The 25,203-nt window shown below is 41.8% G+C and overlaps 1 protein-coding gene across 1 annotated transcript in view; it reads right to left on the bottom strand.

Annotated features, from left to right (window-relative positions):
- Positions 1 to 20,064: 20,064 nt before the first annotated feature.
- The window catches only part of CDCA2 (cell division cycle associated 2), a 49,196-nt gene continuing 44,057 nt past the window's right edge, over positions 20,065 to 25,203 (bottom strand). Inside the window, exons 14-15 of the mRNA XM_029937974.1 lie at positions 23,710 to 23,881; positions 20,065 to 21,451 (exon numbers count right to left, since the gene is read on the bottom strand). Coding sequence (XP_029793834.1) covers positions 20,187 to 21,451; positions 23,710 to 23,881 — 1,437 coding nt within the window. The 3' untranslated portion in view covers positions 20,065 to 20,186. The remainder of the gene's footprint in view (positions 21,452 to 23,709; positions 23,882 to 25,203) is intronic.

Genomic DNA, 25,203 nt, shown 5'->3' with positions numbered 1-25,203 from the left:
GCCTCCCACATTACAACATAGTTGCTGGAGGAAAATTCATTTTGTGTTCTAAACAAGGAACTTTGAACACAATCCTTTGTGACTTTATATGTCCTGTGGCAGTCCAGAAAATACGTTTTTTTCTCTACATTTTCTTGTAGGTAAGTAGCACGCAGAGTGGAAATGGAAATGGAAAATTCAGAGGCTAGAGAGAAGATAAAACAAATCAAATTCACACGAGGTCCGGAGCGGATTTTCCTTCTGCTGAGCAGGACCCCTTGCCCGTGCAAATCAGTCTCACAGATGCATAAGCGAAGAGCTGGAGAAAGAGAGAAAAGGAGAATGGACCCTGCCCCAAAGACAGCACCTTCTCACCACAGTCCCACCCTGCGGGTCTAGGAGCTTAAATGTTTCAAAGTCTACTTTGGGCAACTGGAAGCATTCAGCTATTGCTCTATGATGGAGGAATAAACACAAAACTCAAAGGACGTTTTGAGTGCGCTATGCTTCTGTTAATCAACCAAGAACTTCCTAACTGGAAATGAGTATCCCAAACTCTAAATTTTCCTTCCTGACCTCCAACCGTGCCAGCTCTAGTGAGAGGCCGCCGCGTTCTCTTGACTTGCTCCCTCAACTGTTCTCTCACTGGGCAACCTGGAGCAGGAACCCCAGAAGAAACCATGGCGTCCACAGTGCCCTATTCCGTTCTGCCATAATCGTGCACCGCCGGCTAGTATTCACGTGGCTGTGCCTGCTATTTCCAAGCCCAGCTATGACCAGTGAGTGCAGTGACATTAATATGAGTAAATGCAGGAAAAGGGATGAAATAAAACATATCCTATTGAAGGAAATGAGAGTGCCTTAAGAAAGGAAAACACACATAGGAAAAAGACATGGGCATATCAGAATACAAATAGGGCACCTGGGAGCCGCGGATTCCACAGGCATGATGTTATTGAAGTATTTGATACTAGAGTAAGCACCTGCAGATATGAATTACATCCTTGTTCAGACCACTAACATCAGAGTACTGACATCTCAGGAAGTGCTTATGTTATATTTCAAATCCCCCTGCCCACTGCACAAATATCCAATAAATCAATCGGTGATAAAGGACACCAACTAAAAGGCTTAAAATGCTGAACAAGCCACCTCTCTCTCCTCAGAGAGGCTGCCACCCTTAATTTATTGGGGGTTCCCTAGTCACTCACACCTCAGCCTTGGGACACAGGGAGGGTGAGGTTGCTATTAACAGCTTCAGTGCTGGATCGGGCGGGAAGGAATAGGCCGGCTGTCTGGGAACATTTCCGAAGTAGGCATCAGCTTGGAGAAGGAAGGTGGGATTCCGTGGTGCCTCTCAGGAATTCCTAACACCTCCCCCCACTCCACTTCAGCTCCCTTAATTTAGGTGTCACTTCTGTCTATGTAGGGTGAGGCATGGGGTGTGGGTCATGCTCACTTTATTTGTTTATAGTAACAGTGTCACATATTCAAAGCAGGTTTTCTTTTTTTTTTCTTTTTTTATAGCACCTTTACAATTTATCAAAACTTTTTTAAGGTTTATTTTTGAAAGAGAAAGAAAGTGGGAGGAGCAGAGAGAGAAGGAGAAAGAGAATCCAAAGCAGGTTCCATGCTGTCAGTGCAAGACTCCATGTAGGGCTCGACCCCACAAACCACGAGACCATGACCTAAGGTGGAGTGGGGCACCCAGCCATCTGAGCCGCCCAGGTGCCCCTCAAAGCAGGCTTTCTAATAAGAATTGTTTTATAAGTGCAAAATCAGAGGCATGGACGTTTTAGATACTTTCTTAGGTAAATAAGAAGAGACAACATGAAATCTCTAGTCGAGTAGAAGACGTGATTAAAAAACTGATCTGTGGCATACTACGACAAAGTAAAGAGTGAAAAGAAACACACCAAAACTCTAATAATGGTTATCTTTGAGTAGTGGAATTTGGGGAGTTCTTTCCCCCCTTGCATTTCCCAAATCGTTTATTATACTAGTATGATGGTTAATTTTATGTGTCACCCTGACTTGGCCAGCTATTTGGTCAAACATTAGTCTAGGTATGTCGGTGAGGGTGTTTTGGGATGAGATTGATATTGGAATTGGTAGACTAAGTAAAGCAGATTGCCCTCTCCAATGTGGGTGGGTCCTGTCCAATCAGTTGAAGCCCTGAATAGAATAAAAAGGCGGGGTAAGAGGGAACCTCTCTGTCTGACTGTCTTTGAGCTGGGACATTGGTCTTCTGCCTTCTGACACAGACACTGACTCTGAAACGGCGTTATTGGCTCTCTTGGGCATCTAACTTGCAAACTGTAGATCTTGGGACTCTCAGCCTTCATAAATGCACGAGCCAATCATAACAAATCTCTTTATATATACATATTTATTTATATATATTTGTTTCTCTAAAGAACTCTAAGCAATACAAGTTTTATATTTATATTTTACTATCTACACGATTATTTTTATCATTAGAAAATGACTTAAAATTTATCTATGCAAATTTAAGAACTATGTACTATGCAAAGAGAGCCTAGCAGAATTAATCCCACTGAGAGCACTAGTATTTCATTTCAGGTTTAATTTTGATATTTATTCTTAGCACATAAATCTTAAAGTACCTAGAGAATATTAACATCAATATTATTTACATAACATTACTCAAAGCCTTTACTAGTTCTGAAAGCATTTTTTTTTTTTGCGTTTAAAATTTTGCACTGGAAATGAAACGTTTTAATCATATACCGATATGCTTCCTCAATAACTTTAAAATCAGTAATAGTAAGTCTCAGCTTTGCTCTTAAAACAGATGGCATTCAACAAAAACCTTTTTACTTACACAGTGGTCGGCTCTGTGGGCAGTAAAAGGAACTAAAATGACCCTCTTTTTTAAGTTTACCAAGAGCTGTATTAATTATTATCTTACTTATTCTTCACAATCACCTTGTGCTTTAAAAGGATACATCAGGGGCACCTAGATGGCTCAGCTGGTTACGCGTCTGACTCTTGATTTTGGTTCAGGTCATGATTTCATGGTTTGTGAGTTCGAGCCCAGCATAGGGCTCTCTGCTAATAGCACAGAGTCTGCTTGGGATTCTCTCTCTCCCCGTGTCTCTGCCCCTCCCCTGCTTGCATGTGCACACTCCTCAAAGTAAATAAACAAACATTAAAAAAATAAAAAAATAAAAGGGCACAACAAACCCATTTTGGAGCAACGGAAAGTACAGGCAGTGGGGGTGCAGCCACTCACCCAAGGTCATACAGGCTGGGAGGCTGCAGAGCTGGGGCTGGAACCCAGAGCCACTACTTTGGAACCTTATGCTCTTTCCTGTGGAGTGTGACACTGTCTCCCTGCTTGAAGAGCTGGCTGTCAAGACGAGATGGATACACAGGAAACGACATAAGAGTATACGATTAAGCATTAAATCGGAGTGGTATTTTCATCGACTTCCATCAATTACAGCAAGTCTCGCCTGACTTGTTCCATTTTAAAAACTGAAGTTCAAAGTTGGAAAATAATTCACCCACATAGTTAGTGGCAGCTCCAGAAAGAGAATCCTGGAATGATGGCTTATGTTCCAAATGAGGCATAAACAGAGACATAGCTACAGCCCAAGGAGCAGAGTTTGGAGGCCCCAGTGAAGGCAGCCCTCCCCTCTGCCCAGATGTTCAGGAACAACAGAATGTAATGATTCAGAGGGGAAAAGCTTTTGTTTGATTGTTGACTTTTTATGAAGCCTTTACAAAATCGGTTCTCTTTAGGGTCCTAAAAATCACTGATTTCTTCTACGTAGAATGCCAAGAACTGGATGTTCTTTAATAATTAACGTCTTCCATCAGATCATCCACAGTGGGCCTGGGGTAGGGGGAAGGAGAGGGTAGGGTGTGGGAAGGATAAGGGCGAGAACAGGAAAGGAGAAAGAAGGAGCAGAGAAAGGAAAAGAATACTAAAACTGAGGTTGGCCACACTCAAGTTTATTGTTATCATAATTTGCCACCATTTTTGAGAATCTTCTAAGGGCCACTGTCTATACGGGGTGTTTCACTTACATTAACTCTCATAACAACACTTGAAAGAAAGACATCCCATCATTTTAGATGATGAATTTGAGATTATCTTGCTCAGGGATGCACAGCTAGGCAGTGGAGCAGAATCTGAACCCAGGTCAGTTTGACTATGGGAGCCTGAGTTCTCTCCCTCTAGAGAAGACTGCTTCCCCATTTCGAAACTCTGTAGGCAGGGACCCCAAATATTCCCAGATGCACTCTCTCATCTTGGCCAAAACAATAGCCAACTAGGGGTTCCCAAGCTACTTGGAGTTCTCTATTAAACTGCATGGTCTGTGGATTAATATTCTTTCCCACTGTATTTGAATTTCTAATGTGACTGAAATCCAAGACTGCTGATTAAAGGACAGAATTTTATTTGAAGTAAATTAATACTGAACCAAAGGGTCCCACCAGAACCTTCAATACTGAAAGGCTCCAGGGGACATGTCACCCCAGTGGATTATGCTGTTACTGTTCTCTGTGTTGAGGCTGAGTCAGCCCCATCCGCTCCAGGGAGCTGAGGATGAGAGCAAATCGACATACCGGCTCCTAGAGTCTGACCAGAGCCAAAGCCATGCCAACAGACGACATCTCCCATTTCTAACCACCAAAATGTTAACAATATCGTCAGCACTCCCTGAGAAAATAAACCTTCCTTTCACAAATAAACCTGACTCAAGGTATTTGAAGATAAAGTGTTGGTTTCCGGCCAGCAACAAAACTGTGCAAAAGGATTACAATTAGCTTGAAATAGAGTTCTGGAGAGCTCATCAGAATTAGAAGTTGTGAAAACAAAGCCCCTATAGCTCAGATCACAGAAGCACGTGACCATTTAGCCAAGATTAGCACACACTGATCTAGGGGCCCCCTATAGAGTGGCTTCTTGTTTTTCTTTCTTTTCCCATTTTTATAAGAGAATGTGGTCAGCGATCTAGAACAAATAACAGTTTTTGTTGAGTGCAATTTTGGAAAGAACACAGCAATTTGAGTCCTCAGAACTGGGTTCGAATCCCAGGTCTTCCACTTATTAAGTTCCTGTGGGTAATTTACTAACTAATCTCTGTGGTTACTACGATCTACAAAATGTTAATAACATCTGCTTTGTGGTGCTGTTGAGAGAATGTAGTGGAATATATTCCAAAGCATCCGGCACTATGCCTGGCACATAAAACATTCTGAGTAATGGGGTGCCTGGGTGGTTCAGTCGGTTGAGTGTCTGACTTCAGCTCGGGTCATGATCTCACTTGTGGGTTCAAGCCCCACATTGGACTCTGGGCTGACAGCTCAGAGCCTGGAGCCTGCTTTGGATTCTGGGTCTCCCTCTCTCTCTGCCCTTCCCCCACTCACACTCTGTCTCTCTCAAAATAAACAAACATTTAAAAAAAACTATGTGTTCTGTAAAAGATGGTTGGATCCTGATCTGAATTTGAGTCAGAGAAAGGCCATGGAAATGGAGAAGTATTCCCAATAGCTGCAATACAGCTCCTTCATACAATCATTGTTGACAGGTTGTCTTGTGTTTTTAGGAGATATACACTGAGGAATTTAGGGGTACAGAGGCATCATACCTTCAACCTTATTAAGTGGTTCAGAAAAAAATATATTGATAGATAAATATGGATAAGGAGGTAGATAGATAGATAGATAGATAGATAATTATGGTCCCCACATTAGGATGTTTTGACCCAAGGAGTTGACTTTATAATAGTACAAAGGTGATATGCATTCAACAGAGACCATTTCAAATTTTGGATTTGGATCTTTTTCTGAGCCAGTGATAAGTGCACTATCCTGTCTCCCAGGGGCAGCCCAGCTCCCAGTCTGCCGCCACCATGAGGGTGAGCAATCAATACACTTACCACCACTCTTGTACCCAGATAACTGGTCTCTTCTCACTTTCAGGACAGTATTCAATAACTACACTTTAAGATCAAATAGGCTTTGTGTTAGATGACTTTGACCAACTGTAGCCTAACATAACTGTTCTGAGCATGTGTAAGTTGAGCTAGGCTGAGCTGTGATGGTCAGTATATTAGGTGCATTAAGTGCATTTCCCTCTGGGGAGCCTGGGTGGCTCAATTGGTTAAGCATCCGGCTTTGGCTTAGATCATGATCTTGTGGTTTGTGAGTTTGAGCCCCACGTTGGACTCTGAGCTGACAGCTTGGAGCCTGGAGCCTGCTTTGGATTCTGTGTCTCCCTCTCTCTCTCTGCCCCTCCCCAACTTGCACTCTGTCTCTTTCACAAGAATAAATAAACATTAAAAAAAATACATCTTCCACTTAAGATATTTTCTGTTTAGGATGAGTTTATTGGGAGGTAACCCTGTCATAAGTCAAAGATCTGTATGTAAATAGACATAGATCTACTCATCTCTCTAGATAGATATACTTCTCTCTCTCTCTTTCTATCTGGAGAAAGCAGATATAGTAAAATACTAATGTTTGGGGAGTCTTAGTGAAGGATATTCGTAGTATTTCTGTTAACTTTTCTTTAAGTCTGAAATTTCTGTAAGTCTGAAATTACATTTTTAAAAAAGTAAAAATTAATGTTATCTTCTTCAGTCCCTATCACATGCCAAGCATTAAACACAGACTTTTACACATGATCACTACATAATTCATCCTCACAGTTACTGTAAGAAAAAAAATTATTACCAACCTCATTTTATAGATGCAGCAACTGAAAGGTTCCAAGGGGCTATGTAATTAATTCAGCAAATAATACAGTAACTGGGCATGAGATTCAAACTCCTGTCTAACTTCAAATCCCATGCTCTCTTTTTTTAGTTTATTTATTTATTTTGTGAGTGAAAGAGAAAGAGAAAGAGAGAGTGCAAGTTGGGGAGGGGTATAGAGAGAGAGAGGGAGACAGAGAATCCCAAACAGGCTCCACACTGTCAGAGTGGAGCCTGAGGCGGGACTTGAACTCACAAAACTGGGAGATCATGACCTGAGCCAAAACCAAGACGTTAGCTAAGGTCATAATCCCACGGTTTGTGAGTTCAAGCCTCATGGCAGGCTCTCTCCTGCTCCTCTTTGGAGCCAGCTTCAGGTCCTCTGTTCACCATTCTCGGCCCCGTCCCCGCTTGTGCTCCCCTTCTCTCAGAAATAAAATAAACGTTTAAAAAAAACGGCTAAGTGATAGGATATCATACAACCCCCAAAAGAGAGGGAAAAGACTTTATCCCAGCAAGGGGTAGGCAGGTGGCTCTGACTCCCTGGCCATCAGTCTCCTCACATGCAAAGTGACAATGTTGGAAAAAATAGTCCTTATTTTATTTTTCATCTCTATCATTCCGTAACTTTCTAAATTTGTTTTATACAGCTATATAGCTCAAGGCTTCCAAATGACAAGTATAAAATACCTCAGAATTTTATAACTGACATCTTATGGTGTCAATTCCATGGCACGTTATAGGTGAAATGGGGTCATTATGAAATAAAAAATAAATTTAAAAAAATCTGTTCCCAATGCCTTTTGCAGCAGCTATGATTGGGGTACACAGGAGAGCACTCCCCAAACGTGGATGCTCCCATTCTCACCCCGAAATTTCTTGGCACCACTATCTGAACTGGAGAAATGAGCTGGAGGGACCCTTAGCTTGAATCAGCCTTGCTGCTTCGGTAAACTTATGCTCTACTCACTGGTAACTAACGGCCGTTTAATAAACATTACTTTGGCGCTTACTGCCCTAAGCCGTCAAGACAGGACTTGTGCCCATTCCAGCTCCCGGCCCTCAGGACAGAAATGGCAACAGCTGTCCACAGCTCAGATAGATTTCTTCTTGGGGTTAAGGTGCCCAGCAGGACCGAGGAGTGTCTATTTAACTCAAACCATCCCCAGAACCTGATGTAGGATGGACAGGGACCCCTTGATGGCAAGAAACTCTATTCTTTTGCCAGGCTCTGGGGAGAAAGCCTCTCTAGAAGTTCCCTCCTTTTTTTCTTTTTTGGCTAAAATGCACACCTGGGGGCACCTGGGTGGCTCGGTGAGTTAGGTGTCCAACTTCCACTCAGGCCATGACCTCGCAGTCCCTTCCATGAGTTTGAGCCCCGCGTCAGGCTCTGTGCTGACAGCTCAGAGCCTAGAGCCTGCTTCAGATTCTGTGCCTCCCTCTCTCTCTGCCCCTCCCCCATTCACACTGTCTCTCAAAACTGAATAAATGTTAAAACAAACTAAAAATAAATAAATAGGATAAAAATGCACACCTGACCCCTCACTGGGAAGCCATAGGTGAATATATTTTGGGTGATGAAAATATCTCTGTATTTGATTTCTATGGCTAAACACTAGGGAAAGGCAGAGAGTTTTGAATAAGATGATATATAATTTTAGCAAAAGCCAGTGCATTCAGCACAAGATTACACAGTCAACAACCTTGCTGCTTATGCATGCCTGCCCTACCCCCTACTTGATACAGAAACATCGAAAGTGTAGAAGGATGACAAAAACAAGGGCATCACATCTGTATTAGTTGATTTTTGCAGCAGCCACATAAAGCAGGAACCACTAATAAGCCTGTTTTGCAGATGTGGTAACTAGTGGACACGTTTGTTACTGTTCTAAGCACTTTTTTTTTTAAATTTTAGAAAGCGAGCATGAGTGAGGGAATGGGGCAGAGAGAGAGAGAATCTTAAGCAGGCTCCACACTCAGCAAAGAGGGGAATGTGGGGCTTGATCCTACGGACCCAGGGCTCATTTCCTTAACCAAAATCAAGAATCAGACGCTCAACCGATTGAGCCACTCAGGTGCCCCAAAGCACTTTACTTTCTTTAAACTTCTCACAGTTGACGCTTGAACAACACAGGGGTGAGGGGCCATCAACAGCGCCCCTTCCAGTTGAAAATCTGTAACTTTTGACTCCCCCAAAACTCAACTACTAAAAGCCTACTGTTTACTGGAAGCCTTACCAATATCATAAAGAGCTGATTAACACATATTTTGTATGTTATATATATTATTATATTCTTATAATACAGTAAGCTAGAGGAAAAACATGTTAAGAAAATCATGAAATACATATAATACGGTATTTATTATATAAGTACCAGGCACTAACCGATTGTGCCACTGGAGCTCCAGTACCGTATTCATTGTAAAAACCCACAACAAAGTGGACTTGCACAGTTCAAACCCATGTTGTTCAAGGGTCAGCTGTAATTACAGATTCCCTGGAAGTTACAAAAATAGTAGAGGTCCGTGTACCTATTAGCCATTTTCCCTGATGGTTGTGCCTGACTTGAATACAGAGGCTGCTGCTATTTCCTCAGATGCGCATCTGAGAAGTGGAGCCAAGCCCTCTGAGGCGGACAGTTGGGAGTGTGGTAGGGGCCATTGAGGGCTTTCACTGGGATGGATGAATAAGGGGATAGATTTCAGTGCTTCAGGGAGCCCACACTAATCCTGATTGGAGATTTATGAGACAAGACAGTAACTGAGGTTCACTGACATCGTTAGAACGTTTCGGCCTTGGAAAAGGAAACTGGCCCTACCAATCCAGTTGTCAGTGATCCCGCCAGTGGAGACCGCCAGCTCCCTACGTGGCCCTCTAATCTGCTAACTAGGCTCTGGATTCTGACCGGCCTCCAGTCACCAGCTGGGCATGCGGTGATGAAAGGCTTGCTGTTTTATAACCAGCCCCTCCGGTTCATCTGCCCTTCCGTCCCCTCTGCTTACTATTCCAAGTTGCCGGTATCCGAAGCCAGCAGACATATATGGCCAATCCTACCTCGCCCCTTTTCTCCTCCAAACTTGCAAACTTGGAAAACAGAAGAGCTCCCACACTTCTTACTGCACTCTTTACTGGATGGGAGTTATTTCATCAATCATAAACATCCTTCTCGGAGAACTGGTTCCCAGGAAAGGAGGAAATTTGATCCTTTTCTTAAACACAGATATTGCTTGTGGGGGCCACACGATCCACATGACCGAAGTGATGCCTCCCAAATTCTCGACAAGTGAGACCCTCTTGCCTGTGGGCCATGATGCCCCAGAGGCCATTAGTCTTAAGGAAAAAGAAGGCCATCTAATGGCTCCCCAAACCCCAACTTGGAGGCAAAACCCGCTCGTTGTGGGGGAGACACCCTCTGGAGGCTGCTGCACCCCAGCCAGCCCAAGGGTCTGGTGCCATACCCTGTGGCTCACGAAACTCAAGTCAGGTCTTGGTGATGGCAAAAACAAAGAATACTTGTACTCCTTAAAAAAATAGAGGAGGAATGTTCTCTCTGACCCCCGCTAAAACAAAAACCTTCACAGAAAAAAAGCACAGTGCTCAGCTGTGATAAGGTGAAAGGTTAAATGTGGACAGAGTAGTAATATATAAGCAGTTTCTTCGTTTTCTGGTGGGAATACTTAACAACCTAAGTATGTTTCCCCAGGAGGTAATCTATTATATTTTGTCCAATTTCTTCCTCCAAGAACTGAATCAATTCATGATGTAATGCCCAGGGGAGAACAATCTTCTGGAAACGAAGTATCTTTCTGGGGACAGGGTTGAGGAAAACATCTTAATATTGTTACAGCTTTGCCCTGGCCATAACAGCCCTTTGCTTGTGGACATGCCAAGGCACCGGCCAGGGAGGCAGCGAAATGTCAGGACACCGGCCTGGGAGGTGTCCGGGGTCTGCCCAGGCCTGGTTTCCCCTCTTGGAAAAGTACGGATGTTTACAGAACAGCTACAGGACGCCGGGCAGATGACTCCGGGGACGGGGTTGAGGGGGCTGCGTGGGCAAAGCGTTGGCATCGAAATGTAGCTGTAGTCCTGCCCTCCGTCCTGCGTGAACACCGTTTCTTCCGGCTTCTGCCCTGTCCCCAATCCCCTCTCCCCGCCCAAGTATATTACAGAAGGAATGGGAAATCAACACTCCTCATTCACTTAATTTGAGAGAGATGCGAGCTTTGATTATTTGTGAGATTCTGGATGCCTGCAAAACCCCACGGCAGCTCTTGCTTTCAAGGGCTGCTCTAACTAAATTTTTACAAGGACGGCTGACAAGTACCCAAATGGCCTGACCTCCTGAAGCGGCCAGGTGGAAGCCGGGGAGGCAGCTGAAGGCAAGTGGAAGGAGCCACCGGCCCAGTATCCGGAGGCCTCTGCTCTTGCCCAGGTCTGCGCATTGCTGGTGTCCGTCAGCAGAGAAAACCCCTTACCTCTTGTTCGTCTTATTTATCAGATGGTAATACCATACACAGGTCTTGCCATGAACTTGGAGATCGAGAATACCTCAGAAGGGTGTTCTGTATGTTTTACTACAGCGTGGGTTGAAAACAAACCAAAACAAAATTCCCACGAAGTACTAAAACCCTGAATAAGGGTGATGAGCGTAGGTTTGTGGGCCCAGGTTACCCATCTAAAGGAGGGCTGGGTTCTGAGAGGAAGGGAAGCCGCAGTGCACACTGAGAGTTCCCCCTGAGAAATGTACATTTTTGAAGGCTAAAAATAAGCTTATTTTTCTAAAAAAAAAAAAAAAACACCTTTGGCTCTCATCAGATTGGGGGAAAAAAAGTGGAACTTCAATAATCAGTGTCCAATTATTCCTACACTACCCAGTGAAAGGGCCCTATGCATCCACACTTAAGTGTGAATACTTAAGTTGAAGAACTTAGAGTAACATTTAAAATAGAAAAGAGCCTTATTTTTTTTACCAAGAAATATGCGTCCCCCCTCCCCACCCCCCGCCTGAAATCTCAACCTCACATTTGCTTCTCAACAGCCTGAGAGCCATGGACCGCGTGGACTCACTTACCCAACACAGAGGTCTTTGCTTTTCCCACCATTCCAGACACACTGCAAAACACTAAGCACCCACTCCTGAAACTGACTTATGTTCAGAACGTGCCAGCCGGGCCAGCTGACAGGAGTACAGTTGGGCTTTGCAGTGTTTGGGAAGTAGGTATCTTCGCAGCAAAGCGCAATGTTGGGAACTGAAATGCAAGATGCAGGCAGTTCTTGGCTGTAGTGTTTATTACATGAAAAGTTAACGGCCAATGAAATTATCCAATGGCTTATTTCCATTTGCACAGATGTCTGCTATTGTTCAACAAAACATTCCACAAAGTTTGAATTTTACACAACAAAGGAAGGACCTAAAAGGTGGACTGAATGAAGTCTTTGGTACCATTTTTCGAGGCAGACTGCCTGGCTCAAAAATTTATATTTCCAGCATTTCTTGGTTAAGGCACAAACCAAGAGCCTGTTGGTCATAGGTGACCATAAATTTAAAGTTATTATTCTAATAAAAAATATATTTTGCCAGGGTCATGAAGCACAATGGTGCATTACAAAATGAATTATCTTGATTGTACCGAGGACTTTCTCCCCACAGATCCATAGGGTGGGAATACTTAACAACCTAAGTGGGGGTGGTTAGAGTCAGTAAACAGTGTTGGAGGCATCTTCATAAAGGAGCCATTGATACTCACCAGAATGAATTCTTTGGGGGATGTAGAAGGCCACCATCAAGGGAGTTTTATGGCATAGTTGCTGGGTCTGATATTCCTAGAATTCTCAGATTCTTAGTGGTCTTTCTAAATGTTTAAATACTTAAATTCAAACATTTATCACTCTTCGGGGACCTCTGTAGAATTTATTTACATTTGGAGTTACTATTATATCGGAGACGAAGTTCATTTAAAAAATACCAACGAGAAAAAGTAGTCTATTTAAAAGTATCACTACAAATGCAATTACTTAAGACAAATACCAAACATTTAAGGGAAAAAACTGCCACCTGCAAGCTGTAAATATGTGTATTAATTTTTCTCCACGATATTTGCTTTGGCTATGACCTATCCTAATATTCAGCTGAACAAGGGCTAAAAAATTGTCAAACCAAATTCTTGCCAGTTTGAGAGAAACACACATTCAGGTTTAGGGAATATGTTTTGTTTGTTTTGGCTATGACATAGGGCAGAACACTTTCCATCCCATTCGAATGCATTCAAGAGTTTGAAATATTGCACAATAAAAGTCATTCATTATATCTGTCTCCTTTCCCTTCCAAAAACAAAAATGGCTGCCCAGTTCCAAATCTACACAGGGGGCAGGAAGAAGGGAGTCACAGGGTCACTGGAAATCACCCAAGACTAACACCAGGTTTTTCAGGTTTGAGTTAGGGAATACTTCTGAAATCTTCATTCCTTATGTATGTTTAAAACAAGAAAAGACTGGTCATTTTGGATTGCTGGTTCTGTTATGAACAATAGAAAACAAACACATTGTCTGTTGTTCAAATGTTAAGCATAAAATCACATGCTTTACATCCAAGTGCCTGGCATCTGAACTTACTTGATCTGAAAAATGCTTTTATTCTCTTTCTCCATTAAAAGTTTCAACTGTTCAATTTTATACTAAAAAAAAAAACAAAAACAAAAAACCCATGATTTCATTGTTTGGGCCATACATTTGGAAGAACCTATTTCTGCGAACACCTGACGCTACTTAGCAGTTAAGTGATATGCCCAAGTAGAGAGAAAGCTGACAGTTAGTCCGTGTTTGCCAGACACTGCAACACTGGAAAGTGTAGTTTGTTTTTAAACAGCAAAACTAGAAATGTCACAAACAAATCACCACATTTAACAGTGCACACAAGTGGAAGAATTGTTTTTTTAAAAACAAACTTTAAGTGGGTAAATAAAGCCACGAGAATAAGAAAAATTATTAGATGTAGTAAATCAATAGAACGACTAGCTCTCTTTACATCTCAGAGCTTAACGATTCACAGATACTTTTAGTAGCTTGGAACTTTAAGAAAACTATATATATGAAATTGGAATTTTCTTAAATTTTATCTAAAACCAACTGCCAGCTGTTTGCACCCCCACAGGCCACTTTTATCATAGAGAATAAAAATCAAACAATTTGTCAGACACTGTGTGTGCTGTGGATAATTGAGAAAAAGGAAAGGAACCCCTAAGAAAGGCTGCTTTACAACTGATTATTGGAAATTCTGGAAATCCCGACCCTCCCCTTAGAAAATGCAAACTTTTCTTTAATGCACATGCTCATTTATTTTCATGTAAGTGATATATGTAATGCTCCAACTAGCAACAATAGCAGTTCCAGAAAACACTTGCTTCTCAATATCCTAAATAATTCCAAAGTCCTAATAAATCTTAACATTAAGTTCACCACCAGGCTAAGTATGACTTTGGTTGAAGATGTGGGACAAAAATATGTATCGGGAGAATAGCAGTAATTACTCATCTTCTCACCAAAGCTATTATGTTACTTGTAGTTTGTATCATGGTTTCATAATAATAAAAAAAACAGAGAAGCATCAAAGAATATACAAAAATGAACACACCAGTACAACAGTAGATAAATTGGAAATTGTTAGGCCATAGTCCGTGAGCAGTACATAGTCCATTCCAGAGCCAAGTTAAGGTTATGAAATTATCTTTAAATAAATTTGAGGTAAAAAAAAAAAAAAACCCAAACAACTTTTTTTTGGTATGTACAATTATTTATTGTAACTTAATTTCATCTCAATTCTGTTCACTGGATCTAGGATTTCTAGGATTTAGACCCACTATAAATCTGGTGATACAAAAGATAGAAATGCGTAAGCATTTATAAGAAATTTCCTTAAAATTTTGTTATGTACATTCACAATTTCTACTCTACATTTTAAATCCGCACTTTTTCCAGATGTATTCATAGCTTAGAATACAACGGGAAGTTAAAGAAAAATAACTGAAAACAAACACGTGTATGAGATGAAGCCAGCTTCCATTGCCTCATCTCAGCAAATAATCACACAATAATTACAATAAGTACATTTGCCTTTTGGATCCCCATTCCTCTAAAACTCCTGTTAGTGAATATTTTTGAAGCATCTCATCTTCTAGAAAGAAACCAAACTTACCTGATCTCAAGTTGGTGCCACTTCAGGGCTGAGAGGACCAGGACGTTCCTTTGTAGTCACCGTGGACTGTACTTCTACCCCTTAGAGAAAACTGAGCATCCTGAAGGCAGTGATCACATTAGAAATTAATGCCCGGCATACACATTAATGAATCTGCAATCTGTCTACCTGGGGTGATGTGGGGCAGGGAAATCTTCCCAAGTTCAGAAATGATTCTCATGTGCTAAGGCTACTTTATGAGTAAGGGTAGTGAGGAAAAGCCTTTACCTATAAGAAGAAATGAATCAGATTTATAATTTAATAATTTTTAGGAAACACTTTTGAACCTTATTTTAATTTAACTCACTTTACTTTCTGCTGATTTTATATGGTAGTGTTCAAAAAGAGAATGTTTTCTCAATGACTAAGTCTTACAGTGGCTCAGGGTGACAGTTCTGAATCATGAACTGTAGCAGACCAGTTTACAAGAACACTGGCATGAGTGTATATAGACTCAAGGAAATTGGTTTTCTTCTCCTATTTCTGAGAGCTTATTAATGATTCTTTGCTCCAAATGGTATTGCAGGTCTGGGTATATTTGTAGGCTACAGATAGAATTGGTTGGTCAATATTTTGCTTCTACTGGCCTCCCTCACCAAAAAGAATTTTAAACATAAACTATGACCAAAACCAAAACCAAACAAAACATAGTAAAGAAGAAAAAATAAAAAGCTTTCCATAGTAATCAAGATGTTGTGATGTTGGTTTTAGAACAGACACACACATCAATGGAAAAGAATTAAGGTCCAGAAATAGATCTACATATATAGGTCAACCAATTTTAATAAAAATGCCACTGAAGTTCAATGAGGAATGCATAATCTTTTCAACAGACAGTTAATAATTTCCATTAAAAACAAAATGAAACAATGGGCATGGAGGAGGGAACTTGTTGGGATGAGCACTGGGTGTTATACAGAGACCAACTTGACAATAAACTATAATAAAAAGAAATAAATAGAAATTAAAAAAATAAAAATGAAACCAAAAAAAGCTCACCTTACACAAGATGCAAAAATTAAAGTGGATCTAATACCTGAGAGCTAAACCTGTAAAACTTCTAGAAGAAAAAATGGGAGAAAATCTCCGTGTTCTTGTAGTAGGCAATGGTTGCTTAGATAAAACACAAAAAGCAAGAACCATTAAAGAAAATAACAATTGCTAACTTAGATTATATCAAAGCTCAAAGACACTGCTAAGAAAATAGAGACAAGAACACAGAGTGGGAAAAAATATTTGCAAGACACATAGCCAATAAAGAATTGGTATCCAAATATACACGGAACTCTTTCACTGAATAGGAAAACATCAGTAACTAAAAAATATGTGGGGAAGAAATTTGACACTTCACTAAAGAGGATGGAAGGAAGGCAAATAAGCGCAAGAAGATACGTTCTACCTCACTGGCCGTCAGGGAAATAGGCATCGCGACCACAATGAGACCCTACTGCACAGCTAGCAGAGGGCCACGCATGGAAATGGCAGACAACGTCAGGTGCTGGGCAAACACGGAGCACCGAACGTGCGGCCGGCAGTGCAGCCACTCTGGAAAAGCCTGGCAGTTTCTCAAAAAGTTAAATATATCTCAACCATACATCCCAGGAACCCCTGCTCCCAGGTATTTATCCAAGAGAAATAAAAACATGTCTAGAAAAAAAAGAAAATCCGTATGTGAATGTTTACAGCAGCTTTATTTGTAATAGTCAAAAACCAAACAATGCAAATACCCATCGATTGGTGAGTGAGTAAAGAAACTTGGTACATCCATAAAACAGAATACTATTTAACAATAAAGAGGAATCAAGTACTTAGCACATGAAACATGGATGGATCTATAAACCATTCTGCTACATTTCAAAAATGGACAGACACAAAAAGAGAACTATTCTATCCATTTATAAGACGTTGTGGAAAAAGCAAAACTAGACTAGGGACAGATATCTGAGAAGTGGTTTCGAAAAGCTGATTAAGGGGTTGGGGGAGAGGGACTGACCACAAAGAGGGTAAGAGGAAAAGTCTTTTGGGGTGATGGAAACGTTCTGTTACTTAACTGGGGTAGTGGTTATATGATGGTACGAATTTGCCAAAATTCAAACTGTTCACTTATAAAAAGGTAAACTTTACTAAAGTTTACTACAATTAATTACCCCTCAATACACCTGACGTCAAAAAAAAATCTTTTGGGGTGCATGGGTGGCTCAGTCAGCTAAGTATCCAACTTCAGCTCAGGTCATGATCTTACAGTTCATGGGTTCGAGCCTCACATCGGGCTCTGTGCTGACAGCTCAGAGCCTGGAGCCTGCTTCAGATTCTGTGTCTCCCTCTCTGCTCCTCCACTGCTCCTTCTCTGTCTCTCTCACTCAACAATAAAATAAAGATTAAAAAAATTCTTTCAATATGAAGATGAATGAGGCATTAATAATCACTTTTTCCTTGTGCCAAACTCAAGCCTCGCCCTCACTGCCACAGCTTACGAGCCAGTGGGGCAGTGAGAGAGAATGGAAGCAAAGTGGCAGCAAAATGGCTGATGCCAAAATCTTTATAAAAGGACTTTAACAGGTATGAACTACATGGCATAACTTAAGACCCATTTAATTTTAATTTCAAGGAATTTACCTTACAGACATTTTCACACAAGCCAACAGTGGCATTATTTTCAGTAACAATGAAATGGAGACTACGAGCATCCTTTAGGGAGGAGACAGCTAACTAGACACTAGATGTTCAGAATATACAACTGAAGGAGCCCTAGGGATCTCCGTACTAACCCCGAAGTAATATTCGGCATTTTGTGGAGTAAAGAAATTCAGTTGCAGAATGGCACATTATAGTGAGCCCGTTGGAAAACAACAAAACCTACATTCATGTTTACACAGGCGGAGATCTGGAAGACTTCTAGGCCAGTTGTGAAGGGTGTTTACCCAGAAAGCTAGAAAGAGGACAGTGTGGCTGCAGGATGTTTGCAGGAGGGTGTTGGGGCGGGGGAAGGGGGGAGGAACAGTTTTTAATTGTGTACAGTTCTCTACTTTCTTCACTAGACACATATACTCTCATGATAAAAATGAGTGAAAATAACAGTTAAAGAGAAACACCCACATCAACAAAAGAGCTGCCCAGGCTTGAAAGGAACTGTACCCAGATGTCATGCTGCCATCTTCTGGAACAAACAGGAATCTACAGCAGCAGGGAAAGATGTGGACTTTTTAAGGCAGACGGGCAAGGGTTACCACAGTGAAAAAGATAAGGCAAGGACAAACTACCGAAGTCTCTGAGTTAGTGAAAGGAACTACCGGCTAAAAACAAGCACGCAGGACACACACAGAAGGGGTTAACCCTTCACAAGCTGTAGGATACAAATGTGACTGGATAAAGTCACGTCCAAATTGCTCTGGATTCTCAGACCTCGTCTTTTTTAGGAAAACTGCCTATTTGTTATTTACAAATACCAACAGAACAGTTATACTGAAACATTGTGAAACCAATGAAACTTGCAACGTGTTTAGATTTTTAAATGGAGATGCTACAAAACAAGAATTTTACATCTGAAAACTCAGACCCCAAACCCACCACAGACCATTGGCGCATTTTGAGAAGACAAAGCATGTGGAATTCTTAAAATCCAAATACAACTGAGGTCACCCATCATCATACAGTAAGAGGAGGAGAAAATAACAGTCAGTTTTACAGCCTTCACATGAGACAAAGAACAAGTTTTAAAAAATAAAACCCTTAATGTCAGATGTTTCTGAAAGTTTTTTTTTTTAATTACTAAGACCAAAAAGCTTCTTAAGTAGTAAGTAGGTTTTTTGTTTTCATATTTTTTGGTTTGTTTTCAGTGGTAGAGATTTGCCAACCCTACCAAACTATAAATGCGGTTGGGGGGTGGAGCCCATAAATAATTTACAGGTAAAGATAAAAGAATTTTTTAAACAATCCACCCTTTAGCAGAAGAAATTGGGGATCGCTCTGAGTGTTAATGTAAAATACATTTAGTCTTTAGCAGCAGGAGCTCCAGACCTATTGGTGCCAAGGAGGTAACAAATAGTCTGTATCTAAGGCAGGGGGACCGGGCCCTCAGCGGGAGCTTTCTGCCCTGTTGTGTTATTTATGGAGGGCTCTATTTGTTAACATGTTTCTGCTATCACGGAGACTGCGAGTTTAATGATTTAAAGGATTTCAAAGACAATTGTTTAATGATACAATGATTTATGTGCACTCACAAATCCCAGCTATATAGCAATTTAGATTTTCAAACTGCTGTCATCAAAACAGCGGTAGGAGAGGATACTGCTGAAATGTAACTGGAGAATCCAAGACCAGGGATGGTACTTGATATTGTGAAACACACAGAACGGCTGGGAAACACCGGGTCAGAAAAGAAATTAGCCACCTACCACCATGCTTCATGTTAGCAAACAAATTTTCCAAGGCCCTTTCACAGGAATTTCTAGATTTTTTTTTTTTTTAATTTTTTATGGAGAACCATGAATTTAATACCAAATTAGTAATTTAGGATTTCTCAGAATAAATCCTAAATGTGACTAATTGGAATGATCTGGAGGATGAGTCAACTAAACTGCTCTATTTTTCCCCCAAAACCAACCCTGCACCTCCCACCCCACAGGACATGTAAGAATTTGTTTGAAAGACAAAATGCTCTCACCTTCATTATAGACTATATACTCATTTTATAAGGCTTGATCTGTAATATTCTGGTTAGTGAATTTTCCAATTTTGATCTTAAACAATTAATAGAAAATGTTCCTTTAAGATAGACTGAAGCAAGTCATCTTAGGATTTCCATCTTACCTAGTGGTTAGAAAATTTTTAACCGGATTTTTCTGCAAAGTTTTAAAACACATCTTTTCTCATTTTCTAAGGGTTTAACCTTGTATTATCCTTCATTTTCATAAAATTCCATTTCTTCTATCAATCTTTTTCTTAAGGTCTTCTCATCTAGACATAATGAGTCCATTTCAAGGACAAATTTTGTTTTATCACAGAGCTCTAATACTTCGGTCAGTGCATGAAACCTTCAGTAAATGTGCTATTTGGGGGGAGAAGAACAGATTTAAGAGAATGTTTTCTTTCTGAATGAAGAAATCCCACTTACTTCTACTTAATAAGAGGTTCAAGTCAAATGATTTTATTTGAAACTTTGGACAGAGGATGAGAAGCGGGATGAAGGAAATGTTCTGGGCACACGGGGGCGGAGGGGTTACCTTCTCTGCTGCCCGAACATTCTTCAGGAAATGCCAGTTACTGCTCTAGTTGCCTCCGTGGGGACTCCCACTCCTTGGCCGGCCCCCAGGGAGCACTCCCGCCTCTGGTGGAGAGAGCTGCTTCTCCTGTAGCATTTCGGCTGAGCGGGCCCTTTCGTATTGGTGAGGGCGGCCACACACGCGCTCTTCCTCCTCTTCCCAGGTAAACTGCGGGCACCGGCGGCGAAGCCGGCCCTGTTTTCTTCCCCGGACGCGGACCCGGGGAGCACGGCGCTGGGGGGGAGCACGGCGCCGGGGGGCTGCCCAGCAGGCTCCGTGTCTTCAGGGAGGGCCTCGCTTTCAAGGCCTCTGCTGTCCCCCGTGCACACCGTTCGCCTCCTCAGCCTTTGGGAAGTGCAGGGAGCAGAAGGAAACGGGAGAGAGATCCAGACGAGCCCTTCGTCTTCCAGATCCTTCTGCAGCCTGGTGCTCCGTCTTACTTTGGTTTCCCTGCTTGTTCTCTGAAAGGTCTGCTCTATGGAGTCTGATAAATCTTTATAGAGGTCAGAATTTTCTAAACCCACTTCTACAGGGCTGCTCACAAGGTAGGGAGGGTTGTGCTTTCCGTTCTTTTCCAAACAGCAACTCTGGCCGTCAGAATAACACAGAGAGCGTCTTCTATGCTTCTTTCCTCCCCCGTTCACACCAGTGCTTCTACTCTCTCCGCAGTGTCTTCCCGAACCCTCACTCGGACGCATGCTTTCTTTTACACCGTCAACGAAGACCTCTCTTTGTGAGCCAGACATTGCATGCGTGGTTGGCAGTTTCCCTTCTGGAGCTATAACAATGTCATCCTGCTTTTCATACTTTATATTCACATCTTGTGAAATTTTAAAGATCTGAAAAAGGTTTTCTACGTGTTGACCGGCGGCAGCCAGCTCCCGGGACGGCAGGGTCACACTGGATCCCGCATCGTCGGACGCCAGGGCCTCTGTGGTCACAGATGCACAGGAAACAGGACTGCTCTCGTCCTCAGGGCCAGCTCTCCCGTCTTTTTCACTTTCTGACTTCATTTCTGCTTTGGGAAGAGTTTTAGGTTTATTAGTTTCTACGGTATTTATATTTAAATCCTGTTGTACAGCAGCATCAATAAGTGACGAGGAACTTTTGGTGAAAGAGCTGCAGAATGCAGGCAGATCGGATTTAGTGAAACATTGACTCATCTGCAAATCTTCTGGCTTCTGAGGCAAAAGATGCTTTCTGTTAGGAAGCTCTGCTTCTTGAAGTTCACCACTGGAGTCAAAATCATCTAGGGGAGTGGAAATAAGTTTCCATCTCAGTAAAAAGTAACAATGGGAATAAATGTTGACAAATCAAATAGGTGCCTTATGGTATTTGTTTTAAAGCTTTCAAAACTCCCAAGCCCGACTAATGTCACATTGTCCCTGCCCCCATTTGTCATCCTGATCTTTCTTTCAGTTCTTCCCCAAGCCACAGGTTAAGAAATATGTATTTAATACATGAGTGAATAAAGTACATGACCTCAGACCATGAAAATGAGAAGTGTATCTCAAATTGCTTCCTCTATTCTAATGTACTTTCCACACAACAAGGTCAATTAGCGCGAGGCAGCCACATTTCCCATTTCCCGAGAAATGAATTGCTGAAAATGGGTACCACCGTGCTTCTGACAATGTTCCCCCGAAAGAGAGGGGATAAAAAACCTTGGAATTTGGGGGGACTTGAGGATTTAGCTAGAAGGGTACTTTTAAAGACGGGTCTTATGCCCTATGTTAAAAAATGAAGATAAACTTTACTCTCAAAGAGAGCTATATTGGTTTCAATATTCTACCTTCCACCTCAATCGGATTAAAGTCTTCCTCCAGGAAGATATGCCACGTGAAGGCTATCCTGCTTTTTCCTGCTTTTTCCTGTGTGTTACATCACACAGGTGGAAAAAACATCATCAAGGTTTTAATAAAGCTATGGAACACAACCAAAATCAATTCAGGCTTTCAGTGTTCGAAGCCTCAGTACTCCTGGATGCCATCTCTCTTGTTATCTCAGATATGGGTTTTAACTGGCCGGCCAAATGAGCATAAAAAATGTCTTAAACAAAAATCAAAACTGTATCAGCTGAGCCAAAAATCTAAGGCCAGTATTTCAATTTGAAAAGGTACATATCCATGACATGGGTACTTAACATCAGGTCACATGAGATAAGGATTAACTGAGGGTCCACTCAGTGGCAGCTGACTCCTGTCTGCTGGGCTCTTTATACAACTTTAAAAATTGAGGTTTATTATTTTTCATGAACCTGACAGACTAGAGAACAAAGGCGGGGGGACAAGGATGGAGGGAGGGAAGGGGGCAGGGAGAAAGGAAGGGAGGGAGGACTCTGCTTTAAATCCTTTTAACAGAGGGCACCACTGCTTACAGACAAAAAATGCTTCCGGTATTTTTAAAAAGAAATAATCTAATAAGATTCAAGATAGAGAACCTATACTAATAGGCATTGTTTAAACATCTCTGGGAAAACTCCTGACAGGACCTAGAGATATAATGAAAATAAGACTTAGTTTTCAGTCTCAAGGGGACTGCCATTTGCAAGAGAGAGGAAGAGAGAACATTATAAACTCGACAGTAAAGGTGTAATGCGAACAAGGAGTTGTCCTGGAACAGCAGCCAGCGCGGCTAAATCTTAAAGGACAAGCAGCATTCGGCCAGATTAAATAGCGGCGGGGCGGCCGACCCTGTCCTGAGACGCCGCATCAAGGGGCAGCAGGAACCTGTATCTGTGCAACCTCTGTGCTTCCCTCAAGTTCGGAGGGAGGCCGAAGCCAACAGCCGTAGGGTGGCACACGCCTAATGCTATAGGAGTGCAGGCTACACATATCTGATGGCTGAAAAAGACAGAGACCTTTTTAAATTATCACACACAAAACTCACACACCAAATGAACACATACTCTTGTTAAGTGCAGCATGATTTAGTCAATTTAAAACTCAGGCATTATAAAACATGCACCTCCATCCAAGTTTTACCTAACCCGTGTGTCAATGGACATGAACTCTTCCAAGGTAATCAAGGTCAATTCCTAAGGGACATCTCTAGTAGGTGTGCTAACCGATGCTCTACTGAAATATCACAGGGGAGTTTCGTTTTGTGTTCCGCTTTTGTCCTTAGTTACAGAAGATGCAGCCCTTACTGGGCCCCCACCCCGTTTACGGTTCACACTGGACAATGACACCACACAGAATGTGTAATTATACCTTAACAAAATATTAAAATGCTTTAACAAGAAAAAGGATGAAAGGAAATGCTTTCCCCGACAATTATATGCCCTACCTTGGGTCTGAGTTTCTCTGGGGAGAGGACCCGGAGCTTTCATCAGATTCCACAAAGGGTCGGGGAGACCTAAAAGCTACTGCTTCCTTAACTGCAAATTCTCATGGTCTAAGAGAGAAAGTTGCTATTTGTATTTGTATGCTCTTTGCACAGCGAACGGGAAAAGGGGACAACGTGGTGGGGAGGATAAAACCTGTAAACAGGAATAGAGCGACGCACCGGAACACATCGTCCCGGCGCCTGGAGTGGGAGGTGCCGCCTCCGAGACCTCAGGCAGCTCGGGGATAGGACTTAGGGGCGGCTTCCTGGAGGCGACGTCTCTCTCCCCATATAAAGACTTTTGTACACTTTTCTTTCCCTTGGCTTTCTTCTTTCTGCAACGTTTTAAAGCCTGTGGAAACATATTAAGATGCTGTAATTGAGAAAGATGTCACACCATATAAAAATCTCAACCCTTTCATTTTTACAGAAAAACTTGAGACCAGTTATTCTGTTGAAAATTTTAGAAATCTGAGTCAGGCATGGAGAGCTGGGTAGCTTACACAAAGTCAAATAAAATATGAAGAACTCAATTTACAAATTATATGGTAACTAACGGTCTTACTTTTCCACAAAACATTTGCAAAAGTACATTCTGGGTAAGTGAAAGACTAAGATGCTACAGAGTTGATAGATTCAAGACAGGAGATATGTGTAACTAGGCTATAGTTAGGATGACCAGGATTAACCTAGAATGACCTATCTACTGGAAGCTCTGAGGGGCCCTTTTCTGCTCACAGGTTTAGACAAAGAAACAAGTTATGTACATAAAAGTTACATAAAAGTGAAGGATAACTCAAAACTAGCTGAGCTGCTTCAAACATGAATAAGCAAGATTAAAATGAATAGGTCAAGGGGCACCTGGGTGGCTCTGTCGGTTTAAAGTCCTACTCCTGGTTTTGGCTCAGGTCATGAACTCACACTTTGTGAGTTCGAGCCCCGCATCAGACTCTGCACTGACAGTGTGGACCCTGATTGGGATTCTGTCTCCCTCTCTCCCTGCCCTTCCTCCACTTGCTCTCTCTCTCTCAAAATAAATAATAAACATTAAAAAATGAGTAGGTCAAAAATTAGATGGGTTTTAATAAGCACAAGTAGAAGAGGGGGGACAAAGGTCTGGTAATAACCGATGGAAAACATGTAGGCTTCTATACAAATTAAAACTGTTCTGGGCCGGGGGGGGGGGAATAAATAAAACTGTTCTAATAATATCTGGAATGCAATACCGAATTCAATTTTGACTGCCATATTAGCAAGTGAGAACTAACGTTCTTTTTTTAAAAAAAAAAAAAGCTTCACACAGAGAAGACCTCAGAGAAACTCAAACACTGTGTTGAAATAATATATTGTTATGAGCAAACAGAAATACTCAATGCGGTAATATTGGAGAGACCCAGACTTGAGGTGAACATAAGGAATGGGTTTTTTAGCAACTAAAGCTTCCAGAAAATGGAGTGCAGTCAAACATTTATTGAGAAACCACTATGTGCAGGTAATAACTTGCTAGGTAGAAGATCTAAAAACAGGATGTGACCTTTAGGGGGCTCACGCTCTGACAGCTATTATCCATAACTATCCATACACACTATGTCAGACTGCATATGGACGGAGGCGGGTACCTGGCCTCCAGGAGGTCTAAGACTGCGCCACGAAGCAGGCAAGGCCCTTGTGTGC

Source organism: Suricata suricatta, chromosome 1 (genome assembly GCF_006229205.1).
Source record: "Suricata suricatta isolate VVHF042 chromosome 1, meerkat_22Aug2017_6uvM2_HiC, whole genome shotgun sequence".
Taxonomy (NCBI): Eukaryota; Metazoa; Chordata; class Mammalia; order Carnivora; family Herpestidae; genus Suricata; species Suricata suricatta.
The sequence above is the reverse complement of the archived record's forward strand: the minus strand, read 5'-3'. Positions and strand labels throughout refer to the sequence as shown.